We start from the raw sequence: 21,225 nt of genomic DNA on the forward strand, positions 1-21,225 counted from the left end.
CAGGGTTTGCATTCATTTAGATAATGTCACCTTCCACCCTGTAAACCTCAGAGCTACCGAACACACTGGCTGATTAACAGCATGTTTAAGGGCAAAGCAAACTTGACAAGAGCCAAGGCAGTTCTTCAAATGTCGGCCTTCCATGGCAATACACACCCTCACCTCGGGTACAAGGAAACAACTGAAGCCCTGCCCCCTGGGCACTGATTGATTGATAGATAGAGAGAGAGAGCTCCTCTGGAACAGGAAGACAGAACAAACAGGTACCCAAGACAAGACAGACTACATGAGACCTTGCATTCACCATGGAATGTAGGCTTAAAATGAAATAAGGTAAAAGCCTACAAAATCCCAAACTATTGAGTAACACAATCATTCTGTGAAGGTCATAGGAGTGTGTGTGGGTGTGTACACTGTTACACACACTGCAGCTGAAGAAGTCTGATCTGGATCAAACTGAAATCCCCCTACATCTGAGGGAGTGCACTGTCCAAAGCACCGGGCCAAGAGAAGAACGCTTGAAATGCAATCTCAACCCGTGGCCTCAGGGGGACAGCACTCTGAAAGTGGGCAGTCAGCAGAACAGTCACCTCTAATACACTGGAGGCCAAGGCTTGGCACAAGCTTTTATACTTGGGGTTACATTTTGGACAAAGGTGGTTGGAGGACATTTTCTTAGGTCAGGCCTGGCTCTTAGAACCGACGACGGTGTTGTGTAGTGATCAAAGAACCCTCTCAGACAGTTGACAGAATAGATGTGTCCTGGAATACAGTGACGGTGCACAACTCAATCAAGATCAATAAGGCAAAAGAATCTGCTAAGTGAGGAATATTTACTGAAAAGCGGTGTATGCCAGCAGTGTCAAAGCGTAAGCAGCTTACTAAATCAATAGGACCTACAATTTCCTGCCATGTGGACACAGCTTCAGGATGTCTAGGACCATATGCACAGGCATGAGAGTCTACCTGTAAGTCCTTCTCAAACATGTCACAGGCAAATACTAACGGAAAACAATGGCCATAATGATTATTTGATCAATGCAGGAAGGACAAATGTGATGAAATAGTAGCCCTGAGATAAGCCCGGTTGATGTTTATAGAGATTGGATAACAAACTGGTCTGTCTTCTATAGCCTACTAGTTTATCTCCATGCTTGATAGTGTCTGTGCCTTGGTAAGACATTCCACATATATGCCAGAGGCCTTAGTATGTAGTAAATCAGGTATTCCCAAACTGGGGTACGCCAAATAAAAATGTGACTCACATTTCATAAATAAAGACTAATAAATTTATAATTTATAACTAATAAAAAAAAAATTAAAAATACAAAAATAACAATTTCAAACAGTCCATATATATTTTCCAACGGGGCTATACATTTGGGTGAGGTTTATTTCCTCGCCCGAGTAGCCTCGTTTCACTGCCAAAAAATAAATAAAAATTAAACCATCAACTGTTCAGCAAAATAACAACACAATGTCAAATACAGGTAGCCTAGTCAAATAATTAACATCCAAATCACATTAACCGTTACTCTCTCACGGGAATTCCACTAACGGTCCGTATGTAGCCAAAAGTAGCTGCTGCTCATTCCGTTTGCTCGAAAATTGATAAATGGTTAAAAAAAGTAAAACTCACACTCATTCTTATGTTTAATAAATGTATCGTATAGTGTGTGTGTGGCAGGCTTACAATGATGGCAAAAAAACAATATTTGAGAGTGCGCTGACCCTGGTGCTAGAGGGGGTACGCAGCTGGAGGTTGAATGTTTGAAGGGGTACGGGACTATAAAAAGTTTGGGAACCACTGTAGTAAACAACTGTGTTCTTGTCAGCAGGAGCAGAGAGGGTGACTGAGCATCATCATCTCCGTGACATTCAGACAGATGTGGTGTTCTGATCCGGAGCCAAGCCATAATTGAATAGAATTACTCCTTGCTCTCAGCCCAGCCAGGTATTAGGCCATGACAGGGCATTGATCAACCTGTGAGCCTCTTCCAAAACTCATTTATCCCATCCTCCCTCTTCTCCCACACAAAGACCCTCCTCATGACACTCCCTTTGCATAGGGAGTAATGGTCCAACCCTGCACTTACCAGGGGGCTCAAAAAATACTAAACTTGAGCCTCTATTCCCTTTGAATGAAGCCGTTCAGGTAAACACTTGACCTGCAAGCATATTACACTGAATAAACTCAAGTTAATCATGCTTCCTGCGTGGGCGATGCACTTTACCGCACGAATAACTGGTTTGGTTTGCAGCAAAGAGCGTCGACGAGGAATAATTAAAATAACAACTCAGTCTCAGTGAAGCATCTGGGGAGAGATTATATATCAAAATACCTTGACCTTGTCGGCATAAGTCAAGAAACAGCTAATCATCTTGCAGTTACATCATTAAATCAGTTGCGTAGGAGAGATACGTTTCGTGACTGCATGTATTAATGTGTGTGGTGTAGTTTGGTCTGAATAATGCAGACCAATCCAAAACCATGCTATTATTCCCACTGATGCTCAGCAGTCTACGAACGACGTCATAATCAGGTCTAGGACTACACAGCCAAAGCAGGGTTTCCGAAAATGTGGTGCCGGACATCGTGACCGGGAAGATTTAAATTCCCCAGCCATTTGACAAATTTACCGGAACCATATGACTAGGATTGTGCCTTTGGCTTCTGGACAACAACAAAAAGTTCATATGAAAATCTTTAGAACAGGAGAGAAATTGCATTTGAGGAAGTCTTTCATAGGCTAGGGAAGTAAATTGAAATAAATTTGCCAAAATTATATAATTACTCCCGTCTATACAGTAGAAAGCATGACTTAGCCACAGAGGAGTCGAGGATCATTAGCGTCTTAATTTTTTTTGCTGTCGATAGTTTCAAATCACAAGCCTATGCCTATTTGGGTTGCCAGCCATTTGGGAAGAGCGCGTGTCAAAAGGCCTAGCTGAATATTTAGTTGCGGCTGTCAGTGAAAAGCATCTAAAATATGTGTGAAAATCATGTGTATAGAGTATAATTTCAAATGTTGAAACAAGAAAGGGAGGGGTGTGTGGCGAAGATATAGGTGAGTCTCTCCAGAATGGCTCCCACCAATTCTTGTGCATTCATTGTTTCGTTGTGTGACTTGTTAGCCCTTTGATTTTTTGATTTTTTTTAATCAATTCCCCATTACATATGCCACCAGTAGGCCTAGTAAACATATGTAATAGGGAATTGATAAAAAGTGAAGGTCAAGACATCTAGAAAGGGAGGCAGACAGGCTGAGTAGAGAGATGTACGCAACTGAAAGAACATATCATGTTTTTATTTGTCGGCTTTATGTATTTTGACTTACACGGAACCCAAACCGGCTGCGCGCGCGCACCATCACGCAGAAATGTATTTTGTCCCCCCACACCAAACGCGATCACGACACGCAGGTTAAAATATCAAAACTCTGAACCAATTACTTTAATTTGGGGACAGGTCGAATAGCATTAAACATTTCTCAATTTAGATAGCTAGCTTGCACTTGCTAGCTAATTTTTCCTATTTAGCTAGCTTGCTGTTGCTAGCTAACTTGTCCTGGGATATAAACATTGAGTTGTTATTTTACCTGAAATGCACAAGGTCCTCTACTCTGACAATTAATCCTCACATAAAACGGTCAACCGAATCGTTTCTAGTCATCTCTCCTCCTTCTAGGCTTTTTCTTCTCTTGACTTTATATTGCGATTGGCAACTTTCATAAATTAGGTGCATTACTGCCATTGACCTCATTCATCTTTCAGTTACCCACGTGGGCATATGCTTCTAAAAGTCAATGAGGAGATGGGAGAGACAGGACTTGCAGCGCGATCTGCGTCAGAAATAGAACTGACTTTATTTCAGCCCTTGGCAACGCAGACGCTCGTTGGCGCTCACGAGCAGTGTGGGTGCAATAATTGAATAATATAGATTTCTACATTTATTTTGCGACGCGAGCGGTGTAGTCAGCCTGTTAGTTGACAATAGAAGTTGTAGGCCTACTGCTGCATTGGCCTATAGTCTATGAGTTCCTTGCGCTCATTTCTTTAGCCGCCGGTATATCAAATGTGTCCATATGGCAGAGGCTGGTGCTCATGCATTACATGTTCCAGATTTTTACCATTTTAATTCAGATTTTTATGATCAACCTTATGACAATGATTTTGATAAACAAAAAATGCTATTCTTGAAATGGAACTGTTCCACAAAAAATGTGCATATGAAAATCATAACTGGCATGCAGATTGGTAGAAATGGTAGGATAAATTGTAAGATTCCCCAAACTTGAAACTCACAACATATTTAGTCTTTATAAAATAATTGCCTTTCATTGTCGGATTTGCCTATAGGCAACTTTGAAGCAAGGTAAGACAAGCCTCATAATATAAAGGAAAACATTCAGGTTTCAAACAATTAAATAGGCCTGTTATTAAAATGCATACTGCCTCCAACTCACATTGTAAAGTGGTGGTGACGCACTGATAGCCTGTTACCTGCACTTGTATTACCAGTTGATAAATACAACTAGGCCTAGCTCTTTTTAACCATGCACCAAACCTGTTTAACACACGTTTGCATTTAGAATTGTTGTGCAATGAATGAGCTTATAAAAGCATGTTTTACTCCAGCAGCAACCAGCATGAAGAGCTCCATGACAAATCCCTCTCAAAATATGCTCTAGATGCTATACGTGTGTGATAGTTGTGTTGGATATAAAATAAAAAAATAAAGCGGCTACATGATGACTGACGAAAATACATTATGTAAATTCATTTTTCATTTATACATTTTGGCCAAAAGCCGGCAACTGCCAGTTAACGGAAACCCGAAGCCAAAGGTACTGAATGTCAGGTAAAAATACAAAATAAATAAAAAAGGTATGCCTATAATTCAGGCCAATTTTTGCCAAACAGGGAAAGCCAATGGAAAAACAGCAGGAGACCTATGACTAAAACCAAGTCACGAACTACAGTTGCATTGATGGTTAGCTCTTGTTCATGTTCAATCACCAAGTCCCTGTTGCTAGGTGATTTGACAGTAACAGGAGTGTTGAGACCTATTTCCAATCCGACCAGATGACATTTACATGCTTGTTTCCATAATTACACTGAACCTTGCAACAGTTGGCATTTCAATGGGTGAATAAAATAATGATTAATCTCCACCTCCCATAAAATGCCTGGAGATGTTTTTTTGTTCTGGTGATACACTGCTGAGTTTTGGATATAGTTATCAGGCCAGTCTATAATGTTAATATGGCATACCTTTACCCAATCCTAATATGGCATACCTATACCCAATCCCTACAAGCCAACATAATGTGATTACATAATTGTTATACTGTAATCACATTATCATAAAAATAATGGTTATATTTTATGGTGAAATCAACATACATCGACACTGTTCCAAAGACTAGCCTATCCTACATTCCTGGCCTGTCATAAAACTATCCTACAGTTTGACACCAAGTCGTCTCAAACACTAGCCAAGTCTGAGGACATACTAGACCCTGTCTAAGAATAGGAAAAACCCTCTCACTGCTTATTTGACCAAAAAAGGCCTATCTAGGCCTAGCTAGTCTACTTCCTGTCCTTATGAAAACAACAACAGGTACGCTGAGAATGGGCACTGAGGCTCTTTCGCTTTCCCTTGGAAGCAGGAAATGGCCCAGATCACATCCAGCATTTATGATGAAGCAGAATTGTCTTTTCAATGAATAAAAGACATGATCTGCATGGAATTTCATAGTCAGTTGTTGTCCAGTACTAAAGAAAACCTTGGATATGACTAGTGTCCACTTAAGATAAACTAGTTCTCCAGCTCCCCGCTGTCCTTGCCCGAAAAAGAGAGCCGTTATACCAACTCCATACACAGCACAAAAACATGCCTAGGACTACTTCAAGGTAAGAATCAACAGCTAGTCACTTTGTTTTGATTTCTTAGTATGCTTGTGCTTCCTCAGCCTGCTCCACCCACGTTAAGCTGCGGTTTCATCATCCCGAGCCCCAGCCGGCTGTGTGTGGGGGTGGGATGGGTCCAACATGGCTGTACCGAATCCCATAATACCACCATGTATAATTAAACCTGCCTGCTCCCAGGCCTGAATAATGAATGACAAATCTCTGGCCATCACCCTCCAGCCCAGGGTGTGCTCTGTTACCCGGGCCGCAGGGGGGCGGGATATGGGCCCTCCCTGAAGGGCCACCGTCAAGGCCCCTAGCTCAGCCGTGTGCTCAGGAACCTAGGTATACCTGGTTGATTTTCCATCCTCCAGGGGTGAATAAAACATGAGGCTGTGGGAGAGCTCACTGGAGCTTAGGGGTCGGGGTGCTCAGGTAACGTGGGCCTGTGGACAACCAGAGGCCATGTGGCAAAACTGAGTCTCTGATAGAAACATTAACCCTCCTTCCTCTACTCTCCTCATATTAACCTCCTCCATCCTTCCACTATGACTCTGTCCTCTTGTCTCCTCAATGTGAACCTACACCCTGCTGGGATGTCCACAACCTGCTACACAATACTGTACGTCCTCTGTGGCTACGGTTTCACTACAGTTAGCTACGGTGGATATGATGGGTCAAATGCTAATTTGGCTTTGAGCCAAGAAGGCTACCTAGCTTCCTACTCCAAAATTAGGGGAGGTTGGAAAATAGTCCACACCAGAGAGGATATTTCCTTGTCCAGATCCACAGAGCACGCAGTCACAGAGCAGCTATTTGTCGTGTACAAAACATGGAAAGAGCAGTTGTTCCTAATGACAGACTGACCATGTGAATCCAGGTGAAAGTTATTATCCCTTATTGACGTCACCTGTTAAATCCACTTTAAAAATCAGTGTAGACGAAAGGGAGGAGACGATATTAATTAAGGATTTTTAAGCATTGAGACAATTGAGACATGGATTGTGCATGTGTGCCATTCAGAGGGTGAATGGGCAAGACAAAAGATGTGTCTTTGAACGGCACACTGGTTTGTGACAAGAACTGCAACACTGCTAGGTTTTTCACACTCAACAGTTTCTCGTGTGTATCAAGAACGGTCCACCACCCAAAAGGACATCCAGCCAACTGGACACAACTGTGGGAAGGATTGGAGTCAATATGGGCCAGCATCCCTGTGGAACTCATTCACCACCTTGTAGAGTCCATGCCCTGATGAATTGAAGCTGTTCTGAGGGCAAAAGGGGGTGCAACTCAATATCAGGAAGTTGTTCCTAATGTTTTGTACACTCAGTGTATACCTACTGTTCCAGTCAAAGGTTTGCACACACCTACTCATAGCTGGTTGAGATAATGCCAAGTGTGCGCAAAGCTGTCATCAAAGCAAAGGGTGGCTATTTTGAAGAATCTCAAATATAAAATATATTTTTTTATATTTTGTTTAACTTTTTTTGGTTACTACATGATTCCATATGTGTTATTTCATAGTTTTGATGTCTTCACTATTATTCTACAATGTAGAAATAGTAAAAATAAAGAAACTTTTGACTGGTACTGTAGCTTCTGACTACATGAGCATATCATTGTGACTGTGAGCCCGGCCGAGGTTAACAAAGGCCCAGAAGAAAGAGATCAGTAAAACCGGAGCTGAGAGGCAGCAGAGCGAGCGAGAGGGATGAAACAGAAGGACGGGACGCTGATTGGAATGGTGGACAGACATCTCCACAGGAGCACGGCCGAGGGAACAAAGGCGAATGTGGGCGCTCTCCCAGATTCATCGGCTCCTGTACCCGTAACCTTGCCCCTCCATATGACAGGCTACAATACAACTTGCGAAACGCTATCCTCTCCAAGAAACCCTAACCCCTGCCTCACTAAATGCTTGAGTCTAGTCTGCCAACCAATAAAGGCTTGAAACAGACTGGTTTGAATTAGACCACACTTGTCAAAAATGTAGCTTAAACAAGGCATCAGTCTTGTAATGACAGACATGCAGAATCATGTAAATAGTTCCCCAGAATCAGATGAATACTATTTTTATGTTTCTGTGTGCAATTTTAAGGAAGTTGCTAACTAGCATTAGCGCAATTGCTAACTAGCATTAGCACAATGCCTATACGTCTATGGTAACAGCATGCTAGTTGTTATGATAGACGTCCAGTTATTGTGCCAACGCTTTTCAGCATTGGCTCGCAAAACTAGCTCCAACTTCCTACATACTGGATGCAGAAACATAAAATGGTGTCCAGGAGTTTGACCCCGGGGAAGTAGATACATTTCCAAAATATCCCTTTAAGCAAATGCTCAAATCCTGTCATGTCAATAGATTTTTGTAGACATTTTTTTTTAAAGCTAGGCAAGTAGGTTGGCTTAGAGATTAGCGACAAACTAATACCGTAATTTCCGGACTATAAGCCGCTACTTTTTTCCCACGCTTTGAACCTCGCGGCTTAAACAATGACGCGACTAATATATGGATTTTTCCCGCTTTCAAATAAATAAAACACATTCTGTGACGTGCTCAGTTTTTTGGCGGCATGGAGCTTTCATTAGACCAATGAAATTGCCGAACGGGTTAAGGTCAAACAACTTTTTTGTTTACTGTTTAGATTAAATCGAGCGCTCTCAAACTTCCCATCATTCTGATTACGGTAGTCATTTTGTCACCCTCATCATGGCAAAGACACGGAGAAATGCATATGATGCAGCTTTCAAGTTGAAGGCGATTGATCTGGCTGTTGGAAAAGGAAATAGAGCTGCTGCACGGGAGCTTGGTCTGGAGCAATGACTTTCTTGGTAGGCTACTGTTTACTGCACATTTTTTCTTTTTTGTTACAAGCCGTGTTTCGTTAAAGCCTGTGTAAAGTTAATTTGTTTCAAAGTACCGGTAGGCACCTGCGGCTTATAGACATGTGCGGCTTATTTATGTTCAAAATAAATAAAAAAATTAAATTCAGTGGGTGCGGCTTATATTCAGGTGCGCTTAATAGTCCGGAAATTACGGTACCCTATTTATCAGTGGTGTTCTACTTAGGCTAATATACCCTGAACAAAAATAAATGCAACAACTTCAATGATTTCACTGAGTTAAAGTTCAGATAAAGGAAATCAGTCAATTGAAAAAGGAATTAGGCCCTAATCTAATCTATGGATTTCACATGACTGGGAATACAGATATGCATCTGTTGGTCACAGACACCTTCCAAAAAAAGTTAGGGGAGTGGATCACAAAATTGGTCAATATCTATCTGGTGACCACTATTTGCCTAATTCAGCACGACATTTCTTTCGCATACAGTTATACAGTTTATCAGGCTGTTGATTGTGGCCTGTGGAATGTTGCCCCACGCCTCTTCAATGGCTGAAGCGAAGTTGCTGGATATTGGCGGGAACTGGAACACACTGTCGTACACGTTGATCCAGAGCATCCCAAACATGCTCAATGGGTGACATGTCTGGTGAGTATGCAGGCCATGGAAGACCTTGGACATTTTCAGCTTCCAGGAATTCTGTACAAATCTTTGTGACATGGGGCCATGCATTATCATCCTGAAACATTAAGTGATGGCAAGCGGATCAATTGCATGACAATGGGCCTCTGTGCATTCAAATTGTCGTCGATAAAATTCAATAGTGTTCATTGTCCGTAGCTTATGCCTGCCAATACCATAACTCCACCGCCACCATGGGGCACTCTGTTCACAATGTTGAAATCAGCAAAGCATTCGCCCACACAACCCCATAGACACTGTCTGCCATCTGCCCGGTACAGTTGAAACTGGGATTCATCCATGAAGAACACACTACTCCATTGTGCCAGTGGCCATCGAAGGTACATTTCCGACTTCAACCGTATTTTTTCATATAGACACACCCTATGTTTGAATAAAATGAACTATACATGTTGGCTACTGAGCTTGTCTGATGCTTTAAGCACTGTGATTAAAAATAAAGACACAAATTACTAAAGAGGGAGGCAGAGATCAATATAGCCTAACCAGAAGGGGAAAAAAAAACTGTTGCCGACCCTCCTCCTCTCGTTGCCGCTGGTCCTTGCAGATTCTGCCATGACGCTCCTAAAGTTGCCGGTAATAGGCTACACCAGGGGTCTGCCACTTTTTCCATTTGGAGTACCAAGTTATCTTACCATTTCTACTAATCTGCGTGCCAGTTATGATTTTCATATGCACATTTTCGTTGAACAGTTTGATTTAATTTATAATCAAGTCATCATATCAACAAAAAAAAAAAAAAAATCTGTCATGTGGTTAATCAAAATTCTATCAAAATTATACAAACCTAAAAGTCACTTCTATTTCTTTGCCATTATGTAAAAATAGCCTTCATACAGTGCATTCGGAAAGTATTCAGACCCATTCACTTCGTCCATATTTTGCTACGTTACAGCCTTATTCTGGCAAATACCGCCCACAGTGGAAATTAAAACACTGGCAAGATGATGGATGAAATAGTTTGCCCCCCTCATCAATCTACACACAATACCCCATAATGACAAAGCCAAAACAGGTTTTTTGAAATTTTGCAAAAAGACCTGAAATCACATTTACATAAGTATTCAGACCATTTACGCAGTACTTTGTTGAAGCACCTTTGGCAGCGATTAAGTCTTCTTGGTTTTGTATATGGGGAGTTTCTCCCATTCTTCTCTGCAGATCCTCTCAAGCTCTGTCAGGTTGGATGGGCAGTGTCGCTCTCTCCAGAGATGTCCGATCGGGTTCAAGTCCGGGCTCTGGCTGGAGCACTCAAGGACATTCAGAGACTTGTCCCGAAGCCACTCCTGCGCCGTCTTGGCTGTGTGCTGAGGGACATTGTCCTGTTGAAAGGTGAACCTTTGCCCCGGTCTGATGACCTGAGCGCTCTAGAGCATATTTTCAAGGATCCCTCTGCACTTTGCTCCGTTCATAATCCCCACGATCCTGACTAGTGTCCCAGTCCCTGCCGCTGAAAAACATCCCCACAGCATGATGCTGCCACCACGTTTCACTTTAGGGATGGTGCCAGGTTTCCTCTAGACGTGACGCTTGGCATTCAGGCCAAGGAGTTCAATCTTGGTTTCATCAGACCAAACCCTCCAAGTTTCCCACCCCAGCAAGCTCCAGACAGACAGACACAGCTGTAGAGTATTTGCGCAAGGGAAGGCCAATTTTATGACGTTTCCACAGGATCAGAACATGGAAACATGTTTCAAATAGGCTATGTTGAGGAACAAACAACGTGTCCCCTCCTACAATGACAATAATAACAACAACAATAAATTGAATGCATTAACAGAAATGACTGTAACCAAATAAACATTGTAGATGATAAATGATGGGATTGAACGGTAAAAATACTACTGGTGATACTGGTGTGCCATCCCTGTGGCCTCCACAATGGATTAGTCCACTGAGACAGGAGTGAATCAGAGAGGTGTCTCATGGGCAATACATTAGTTATATATATATATATATGCCACTACTCGACAAAAAAAAAATCTTGGTCGACCAACAGCCTATCGCCCAAACAATCGACCGACCAGTCGACTAAATGGGATCAGACCTAATTGTTACCACCTGCATCGAACAGCAGGAGCAAAAAGTCATGCAGGGAGTTAAGTCACACTGGCCCAATTACACTGAGTCTGCTGGAGTCTATATTTGACTGTCTGGCTCAGGAGCCAGAGCCAGTTAACCCAAACCTACCCCTTCAACTCTCTCCCCCAGGGAAAGTTACAAGACTTGCCGCGGCTCATATTTCACGTGAATGTGCAAATGTGACTTCCCCCTATACCCATCGCGCCCACCTCAAACAAACACAAGTCACGACAACCAACAGCACCGACTTCTGAATATCAAAACACTTTCCGGGGTGTCTGCAAGATAGGAAGAGTACGACATAATGAGAAAAAAAAGGGATACAAGATATTAAGATGGCTAATGTATGACTAATGCCAGACCAAAATAAAAGAGTAGAGTGTGTGTGTGTGTGTGTGTGTGTGTGTGTGTGTGTGTGTGTGTGTGAGCCAGCTAAAGGTCAGGCAGGATTAAAGCGTTTCTCCCTCCTCCATTCGTGAGACCCTGCATTGCAGTGGGAACCAGCTGCTTGTGGCAGGCCCAGATAAGAGCCTGTGGAGTTGTGTGTTTGTCGCTGATAGAGCCGGGTACACAACCGCCTAAAGGAGGGGAACATGACATACATCCTTCTGCTATCGGTTTCTTCAAACAGACTCATGTTTCGTGCCTTTGCACTGAGCCCTGCTGCTGCATGGCAGCGGGAATGCAGAGCTGTTGCACATTGAGCAATCGCACAGGTTTCCTTCCACCCTTTTCACTGCACAACAGTTAGGCTTATCATCTAAAAAAATAAAAAATATGTGTTCACAGTCCAGAGATCCAATTATGAAAAGTGCAGCATCACATGCTTTAGTACAGGCCTACTTATGGGCACTGTGGCCTGAACAAGCCAGTTGTTTGTCATGCCAATATCTTTTCCCCCCCAAGGAAAACAAGTTATCGTACCATTTCTACTAATCTGCGTGCCAGTTATGATTTTCATATGCACATTTTCGTGGAACAGTTTGATTTCATTTATAATCAATTCATCATATCTAAAAAAAGCTATGTCATGTGGTTCATCAAAATTCTATGAAAAATGATACAAAATCTAAAAGTCACTTCTATTGCTTTGCCAATATGTAAAAATAGCCTTCATACAGTGCATTCGGAAAGTATTCAGACCCATTCACTTTGTCCACATTTTGTTACGTTACAGCCTTATTCTAAAATGGATTAAATAGTCCCCCCCCCCCTCATCAAGTTCACTTGTTGTGCCCAAAGCATTCTCGTTTGTATTATGGCACTAAGATGCGAGCTGCGACATTCTGGCAAATACGGCCCACAGTGGAAAATAAAACACTTGCAAGATCAGGACCGACAACAGGCCTGCTCTACAACAGGAGCAAATCAATAACTCACTGCTGGATCACCACCACAATCCAAAGTCACGGCATTCATCACAGATCTCTCAATTTTACACGAGATTGCAAGGTTTAGCCTAAAACCTCTATGGAAAATGATCTACGTCATTATTTTTTTTTCTTTCTTCCAACTGAAGGAACTTTGATCCAATATCAAAAACAACAACATAAAGTATTGATTAGCATGTAGGCCGAAAGTCATTCAACAACCTTGGCACTAAGTTTGTTTTCCAGTAAAGGGGAAAACATTGATTACACAAGGACAGGATATAGGCTAAGGCTCAAAAGGGTATATAAGGGGCTTGCCTAAAATAAACAGCGGTAGCACTAACAATTGTAGATCTGAGGATTATCAGAACATTTCTTGTCTTTGATGACATGAATGAATGAATGAATGACATAACCCAAATAACAATTTGGGTATAGTTTGCTTGAGATGCACAAAGGGGACAGAAAAGAAACATCTTTAGGAATGAAGAGTAGCTGGCTGCTACAGATTGGTCTATCTATTTCAACCTTCATATTTCACCATGATGAACAACTAACCCAGACTGAATGCCAGATTCTCTCTGAAGGTCAAGCAAGCCTGGGACCATGGAAAGCATTGACAAACAATGACCATTATTACAAAATGAAAGCGACTTACTTGACCTAAGCCTACAGACGTATTAGAATAAACGTTTGAGTGGCATACCAGATCAAAAATGTTTGGAAGGTTGTGTTAAAATTATAGCGTAAAGTACCACTCAGTCTCAATTTCGGAAATATATTCCACGTCCATGCACTCTTTTAGGATTTTCGATGATGACCTAAAACTGTCTCTCTTTAGTCCTGTGTTTAGGCCAGCATTGCTAGCTCACAACCTCAATATCAAACCTAAGATTATTAACTGGTTTACCTCGGCGGTAGGTAGGCTCTTTCCCAGGTTGTGTTTTATTGGGGAGAGTAAGATTTCCAATGTATACAAACCACATGGGAAATAAAACGTGAATCTTATCATCAGAATCAGGACAGGAGCATACCCAGGTCAGGGCCAGGGTGACCCTGGCAATCCCTGACTAGTGTGAAGGGCAAAGTAAACGTCCCTTTTTCAGGTCCCTGTCTTTCAAAGATAATTCGTAAAAATCCAAATAATTCACAGATCTTCATTGTAAAGGGGTTAAACACTGTTTCCCATGCTTGTTCAATGAACCATAAACAATTAATGAACATGCACCTGTGGAACGGTTGTTAAGACACTAACAGCTTACAGACAGTAGGCAATTAAGGTCACAGTTATGACAACTTAGGACACTAAATAGGCCTTTCTACTGACTCTGAAAAACACCAAAAGAAAGATGCCCAGGGTCCCTGCTCATCTGCATGAACATGCCTTAGGCATGCTGCAGGGAGGCATGAGGACTGCAGATGTGGCCAGGGCAATAAATTGCAATGTCTGTACTAAGACAGTGATACAGGGAGACAGGACGGACAGCTGATCCTCACAGTGGCAGACCACGTGTAACAACACCTGCACAGGATCGGTACATCCGAACGTCACACCTGCGGGACAGGTACAGGATGGCAACAACAACTGCCCGAGTTACACCAAGAACGCACAATCCCTCCATCAGTGTTCAGACTGTCCACAATAGGCTGAGAGAGGCTGGACTGAGGGCTTGTAGGCCTGTTGTAAGGCAGGTCCTCACCAGACATCACTGGCAACAACATCGCCTATGGGCACAAACCCACTGTCGCTGGACCAACAGGACGAGCAAAAAGTGCTCTTCACTGACGAGTTGCGGTTGTGTCTCACCAGGGGTGACGGTCGGATTCGCGTTTATCGTCGAAGGAATGAGTGTTACACCGAGGCCTGTACTCTGGAGCGGTATCGATTTGGAGGTCGAGGGTCCATCATGGTCTGGGGCGGTGTGTCACAGCATCATCGGACTGAGCTTGTTGTCATTGCTGGCAATCTCAACACTGTGCGTTACAGGAAAGACATCCTCCTCCCTCATGTGGTACCCTTCCTGCAGGCTCATCCTGACATGACCTTCCAGCATGACAATGCCACCAGGCATACTGCTCATTCTGTGAGTGATTTCCTGCAAGACAGGAAAGTCAGTGTTCTGCCATGGCCAGCGAAGAGCCCGGATCTCAATCCCATTGAGCACATCTGGGACCTGTTGGATCGGAAGGTAAGGGCTAGGGCTATTTCCCCCAGAAATGTCTGAAAACTTGCAGGTGCCTTGGTGGAAGAGTAGGATAACATCTCACAGCAAGAACTGGTAAATCTGGTGCAGTCCACGAGGAGAAGCGCACTGCAGTACTTAATGCAGCTGGTGGCCACACCAGATACTGACTGTTACTTTTGATTTTGACCCCCCCCCCCCCCCCTAATTTCTGTTAGTCCCATGTCTGTGGAACTTGTTCAGTTTATGTCTCAGTTGTTGAATCTGATGGTCCTATAAATATTTACCCATGTTAAGTCTGCTGAAAATAAACGCAGTTGACAGTGAGAGGATATTTATTTTTATGCTGAGTTTAGTAGGACAGTTCTACCACACCTTAATGAAATGCCTATATTTAAACAGGCAATTCATTTTGGTGTTTTCCACCACCTTGACAAAGTACAACATCCCAATCAATCTCCTGAGTTGTCCTAAAACTCACAAAAAGGGAGATTACATTTTGATATTGGGTGCATTCCTCTGCCCAGGCGTTGCTGACACATGCAAGATCTTACAATTATCATGGTCCACAAGGAGGCTGAATGGGCACTCAGATCCTCAAAAAGTTCTACAGTTCTATGGCAAGGCGCTACAGAGGGTAGTGCGTGGGGTCAAGCTCCTTGCCATCCAGGACTCTATATCAGACGGTGTCAGAGGAAGACCACCCAACTCAGACCGTTCCAACTGCTACTGCACGGCAAGCGGTACCGATGCACCAAGTCTGAAGCCAACAGGACCCTGAACCTCTCCCACCCCCAAGCCATACGACTGATAAATAGTTAAATAGTTAACCAATGGCTACCCGGACTGTCTGCATTGACCCTCTTGACTCAATACATACACTGCTGCTACTGTTTATTATTCATCCTGTTACCAAGTCATTATTTTATCCCTACCTATTTGTAAATACACTACATGACCAAAAGTATGTGGACACTTCTTCGAACATCTCATTCCAAAATCATGGGCATTAATATGGAGTTGGTCCCCCCTTTGCTGCTATAACAGTCTCCACTCTTCTGGTTAGGCTTTCTGCTAGATGTTGGACCATTAATGCGGGGACTTGCTTCCATTCAGCCACAAGAGCATTAGTCAGGTTGGGCACTGATGTTGGGCGATTAGGCCTGGCTCACAGTCGGCGTTCCATTTCATCCCAATGGTGTTTGATGGGGTTGAGGTCAGGGCTCTGTGTAGGCAAGTCAAGTTCTTCCACACCGATTTAGACAAACCATTTCTGTATGGAACTCGTTTTGTGCACGGGGCACTGTCATGCTGAAACAGGAAAGGGCCTTCTCCAAACTGTTGCCACAAAGTTGGAAGCCCATAATCGTCTAGAATGTCATTGTATGCTGTAGCATTATTTCCCTTCACTGGAACTAAGGGACCTAGCCCGAACCATGAAAATCAGCCACAGAAACATTATTCCTCCTCCAAACTTTACAGTTGGCACGATGCATTGGGGCATGTAGCATTCACCAAAACCCAGATTTGTCCGTTGGACTGCCAGATGGTGAAGCGGGATCCTATTGATCATGCATCCTTGTGCTTTATTGCAAATGCCAAGTCACTCACCCACCATTGCACCTCACTTTATATGCGTAGAAAGACACATTTGCATGTGTTCATCTACAAAGCCCTTTTGGGTAAACTCCTTCTTTACCTCTGTAGTTTGGTGTCCTTCACCACCAGCAGTTACTATATCCGGTCTGCTGGGTGGTTGCTACTTAAAGTCCCCAGGACATTCACAGTATTAGGCAAAACTGCCTTCTCTTCTTGTGCACCAGACGCATGGAATAATCTACAATCCATGCGTCATCTAGATTTGTTAGTACCACTGAATTAATTTAAAATATTGATGGGAGACTGTTACAGAGTGTAAATCTTTTTTTTAGGCTGAATCATGTTGTTGTATGTTTTAATGATGTAATGTATTGATTGTTGCTGCCTTCTTGGCCAGGTATCTCTTGAAAAAGGAAGCGGCGCAGGTCCTAATCCAGGCACTTGTCATCTCCCGTCTGGATTACTGCAACTCGCTGTTGGCTGGGCTCCCTGCCTGTGCCATTAAACCCCTACAACTCATCCAGAACGCCGCAGCCCGTCTGGTGTTCAACCTTCCCAAGTTCTCTCACGTCACCCCGCTCCTCCGCTCTCTCCACTGGCTTCCAGTTGAAGCTCGCATCCGCTACAAGACCATGGTGATTGCCTACGGAGCTGTGAAGGGAACGGCACCTCCATACCTTCAGGCTCTGATCAGGCCCTACACCCAAACAAGGGCACTGCGTTCATCCACCACTGGCCTGCTGGCCCCCCTACCTCTGAGGAAGCACAGTTCCCGCTCAGCCCAGTCAAAACTGTTCGCTGCTCTGGCACCCCAATGGTGGAACAAGCTCCCTCACGACGCCAGGACAGCGGAGTCAATCACCACCTTCCGGAGACACCTGAAACCCCACCTCTTTAAGGAATACCTAGGATAGGATAAAGTAATCCTTCTAACCCCCCCCCCCCCCCCTTAAAAGATTTAGATGCACTATTGTAAAGTGGTTGTTCCACTGGATATCATAAGGTGAATGCACCATTTTGTAAGTCGCTCTGGATAAGAGCATCTGCTAAATGACTTAAATGTAAATGTAAATGTAAAAAGAGACCCAGTGTCTCAATGGGCTTTTCCTGGTTAAATAAAGGTTAAAGAAATAAAATCACTCCAGAAAATGCGTTTCCAATTCTCCAGAGTTCAATGGCGGCGAGCTTTACACCACTTCAGCCGACGCTTGGCATTGCGCATGGTTATCTTAGGCTTATGCGCGACTGCTCGACCATGGAAACTCATTTCATGAAGCTCCCGACTAACAGTTCTTGTGCTGACGTTGCTTCCAGAGGCAGTTTGGAACTCGGTAGAGTGTTGCAACCAAAGACAGACGATTTTTACGCGCTACGCAATTCAGCGGTCCCGTTCTGTGAGCTTGTGTGGCTTACCACTTCGCAGCTGAGCCGTTGTTGCTCTTAGACGTTTCCACTTCACAATAAAGGTGGCATCCTATGACAGCGCCATGTTTAAAAATCACTGAGCTCTTCAGTAAGGCCATTCTACTGCCAATGTTTGTCTATAGCGATTGCATGGCTGTGTGCTCGATTTTATACACATGTCAGCAAGTGTGTGGCTGAAATAGCCTAATCCACTAATTTGAAGGGGTGTCCACATAAACTATATATACAAAACTATCTAACTAAATTACTTCGTACCCCTGCACATCGACTATGTACTGAGCAAGATACGAGGGTAGATATGAGGGAGAGCTTGGTTTGTTGTTTTGAAAGAATGAAAAAGTGTTCTATTGAAAATAAATCTGTTACTTGCTACCTTCTTAAATTTGGATCCCACGACACGCCTCAGTTGCTGGGACCACTATATCGTCCAGGGATCCTGCCAACCAAAAGTTAGAAGAGCTGCTTGGCGTAGCAGCTAGCCTAGCTACTAACTAGCCATCAGCTAGCAAGATTTCCTTAACAGCTTGAACACAGCCTGTGACGTGGTTAGCCCTTCTGGCTGGGACCACGGCTTTTCCCAGGCTTGTGGCTGTCTAAATCCCTGCTGTTTGTTGCTGTTTAAATCTGCCCTGCCTTGTCTGGAAATGCGTGGAGTAAAAGCGTTAGCCTACATTGCCACCATGGCTCCAAAGCCAAAGGTGGAAGTCATGAAGAGGACAGTGTTTATCATTTACAGGTGAAGGATCTTTTAAATGAACAAAAAGTGTTCTATAAGCAGTTGTTACAACAACAGGAAAATAGCTTCAAGAGCGTTGTCCAAATACTGATGAACCCAACTAACAAAATGGACGATCTGACCAGAGAGGTCCAGGACCGATTGCAATCAGCCGGTCGTCACTAGTTAACACAGTCACAAAGTCATAAACATTTCTAAAATGTATCTTAAAATTAAAATCTGTTTTTAAACCTTAACCACACTACTAACCTTATGCCTAACTTAAATTAAGAACAAAGAACACAATTGACTTTGTGGTTGTGTTATCTAGTGGAAACCTTGTCAGCCACGTCCGTAGCCATGAAGTGCTTTGGCTCACATCAACACCATTATCCCAGAAACCCTAGACCCACTTCAATTTGCATACCGCACAAACAGATCCACAGATGATGCAATCTCTATTGCACTCTACACTGCCCTTTCCCACCTGGACAAAAGGAACACCTACGTGAGAATAATATTCATTGATTACAGCTCAGCGTTCAACACCATAGTACCCTCAAAGCTCATCACTAAGCTAAGGATCCTGGGACTAAACACCTCCCTCTGCAACTGGATCTTGGACTTCTTGACGGGCCGCCCCCAGGCGGTGAGGGTAGGTATCAACACATCTGCCACGCTGATCCTCAACACTGGAGCCCCTCAGGGGTGCGTGCTCAGTCCCCTCTTGTACTCTCTGTTCACCCACGACTGCACGGCCAGGCACGACTCCAACAAAGCCTATTCCCCCTCAGGAAACTAAAAAGATCTGGCATAGGTCCTCAGATCCTCAAAAGGTTCTACAGCTGCAACATCGAGAGCATCCTGACTGGTTGCATCACTGCCTGGTATGGCAATTGCTCGTCCTCTGACCACAAGGCACTACAGAGGGTAGTGCGTACAGTCCAGTACATCACTGGGGCTAAGTTGCCTGCCATCCAGGACCTCTATACCAGGTGGTGTCAGAGGAAGGCCATAAATATTGTCAAAGATCCCTGCCACCCCAGTCATAGACTGTTCTCTCTGCTACCGCATGGCAAGCGGTACCGGAGTGCCAAGTCTAGGACAAAAAGGCTTCTCAACAGTTTTTACCCCCAAGCCATAAGACTCCTGAACAGGTAATCAAATGGCTACCCGGACTTTTTGCATTGTGTGCCCCCCCAACCCCACTTTTACGCTGCTGCTACTCTCTGTTCATCATATATGCGTAGTTACTTTAACCACACCCACATGTACATACTACCTCAATCAGCCCGACTAACCGGTGCCTGTATGTAGCCTCGCTACTGTTATTTTTTCAGTCTTTTTACTGTTGTTTTTATTTCTTTACTAACCTATTGTTCACCTAATACCTTTTCTGCACTGTTGGTTAGAGCCTGTTAGTAAACATTTCACTGTAAGGTTGTATTCGGCGCATGTGACAAATAAACTTTGATTTGAGCCAGGTCGCAAGTGCATCGCGTGACACACCCCCATTAGTTAACATATCTTGGTCCCACTGATCCTGCCCCATGGTAACGACAATGTCGCATGAACTTAGTATAGTTTGCATGCTGCATATGACTAGCAACATTATAATACTTTAATACTCACAAGGTAAGATTTAGTATAGTTATTAACCATGGCGCCCTTGCAGTCACCTGGTCCCCCCCCAGCTGTGACGCGTTAGCAAGCTAACTTCGCTAGTAGGTTAGGTAGCTACCTAACGTTAAACTCAACTCACCTGTCCAAATTCTGTTGCATTACCAATGCGATTTCTTCCGACATATAGCCAATAAACGTAAAACAACACTACAAACGTTTTGAGTGTTTAACGATGCAGGTTAGTTAGCTAGCTTGGCCTTGTTGAAAGCGGCGAGGCCTTCGAATAGTTTAGCTGGCTGGCTAGCTTGTTGGTTAGCCGAAATAAAGTAACTTCAACTATAAGCCAATTCCTTTGCGGTCATTATAAACAATGCATTACAACTCGACGCTTCGCCTGCGGTTTCACGTTAATAGTTTGCTCAAAACAAGTAATACTGTGTTTATCATGGATGCATCGCTGTGACAACTTGACTCCATTGACTGCCTGTCTCTGAGGTGATGCACTATGCGTCACCAACAATAACAAGCCCGTCAGAGGCTGCGAAATCACACGTTTACATGATGCCTGGGATATGTAGTCCGACCACATTTTATCTCCTTCATGTGGCCAAAGAATTATCAAATTAATGCTCTAACTTGTATAACGGACCTAAGAGGCACTGCGACTACTTGGGAAGACTCGCATCATGAAGATACACATATGGCTACAGAATACTTCATATTGCGGTAGGCTTCATATATTATACCGAGCTGTCAGTAGCGTT

At 43.5% G+C, this 21,225-nt stretch overlaps 2 protein-coding genes across 6 annotated transcripts in view; one reads left to right on the forward strand and one right to left on the reverse strand.

Annotated features, from left to right (window-relative positions):
- Positions 1–20,977, reverse strand: part of marchf5 (membrane-associated ring finger (C3HC4) 5) — a 52,424-nt gene extending 31,447 nt beyond the window's left edge. Inside the window, exon 1 of one of the 2 annotated variants that reach the window (XM_082960494.1) lies at positions 20,601–20,977. In XM_082960494.1, coding sequence (XP_082816620.1) covers positions 20,601–20,644 — 44 coding nt within the window. In that variant the 5' untranslated portion in view covers positions 20,645–20,977. The remainder of the gene's footprint in view (positions 1–20,600) is intronic. The other variant, NM_001140034.1, reaches the window with a different exon arrangement.
- A 59-nt stretch (positions 20,978–21,036) lies between these two features.
- cpeb3 (cytoplasmic polyadenylation element binding protein 3) overlaps positions 21,037–21,225 on the forward strand; it is a 77,860-nt gene continuing 77,671 nt past the window's right edge. For 2 of the 4 annotated variants that reach the window (XM_014199958.3, XM_014199966.3), the window contains exon 1: positions 21,037–21,187. In XM_014199958.3, coding sequence (XP_014055433.1) covers positions 21,148–21,187 — 40 coding nt within the window. In that variant the 5' untranslated portion in view covers positions 21,037–21,147. The remainder of the gene's footprint in view (positions 21,188–21,225) is intronic. The other 2 variants (XM_014200004.3, XM_014200007.3) reach the window with 1 other exon arrangement.

The sequence above is a fragment of the Salmo salar genome, chromosome 01 (assembly GCF_965601325.2).
Source record: "Salmo salar chromosome 01, fSalSal1, whole genome shotgun sequence".
Classification (NCBI taxonomy): Eukaryota; Metazoa; Chordata; class Actinopteri; order Salmoniformes; family Salmonidae; genus Salmo; species Salmo salar.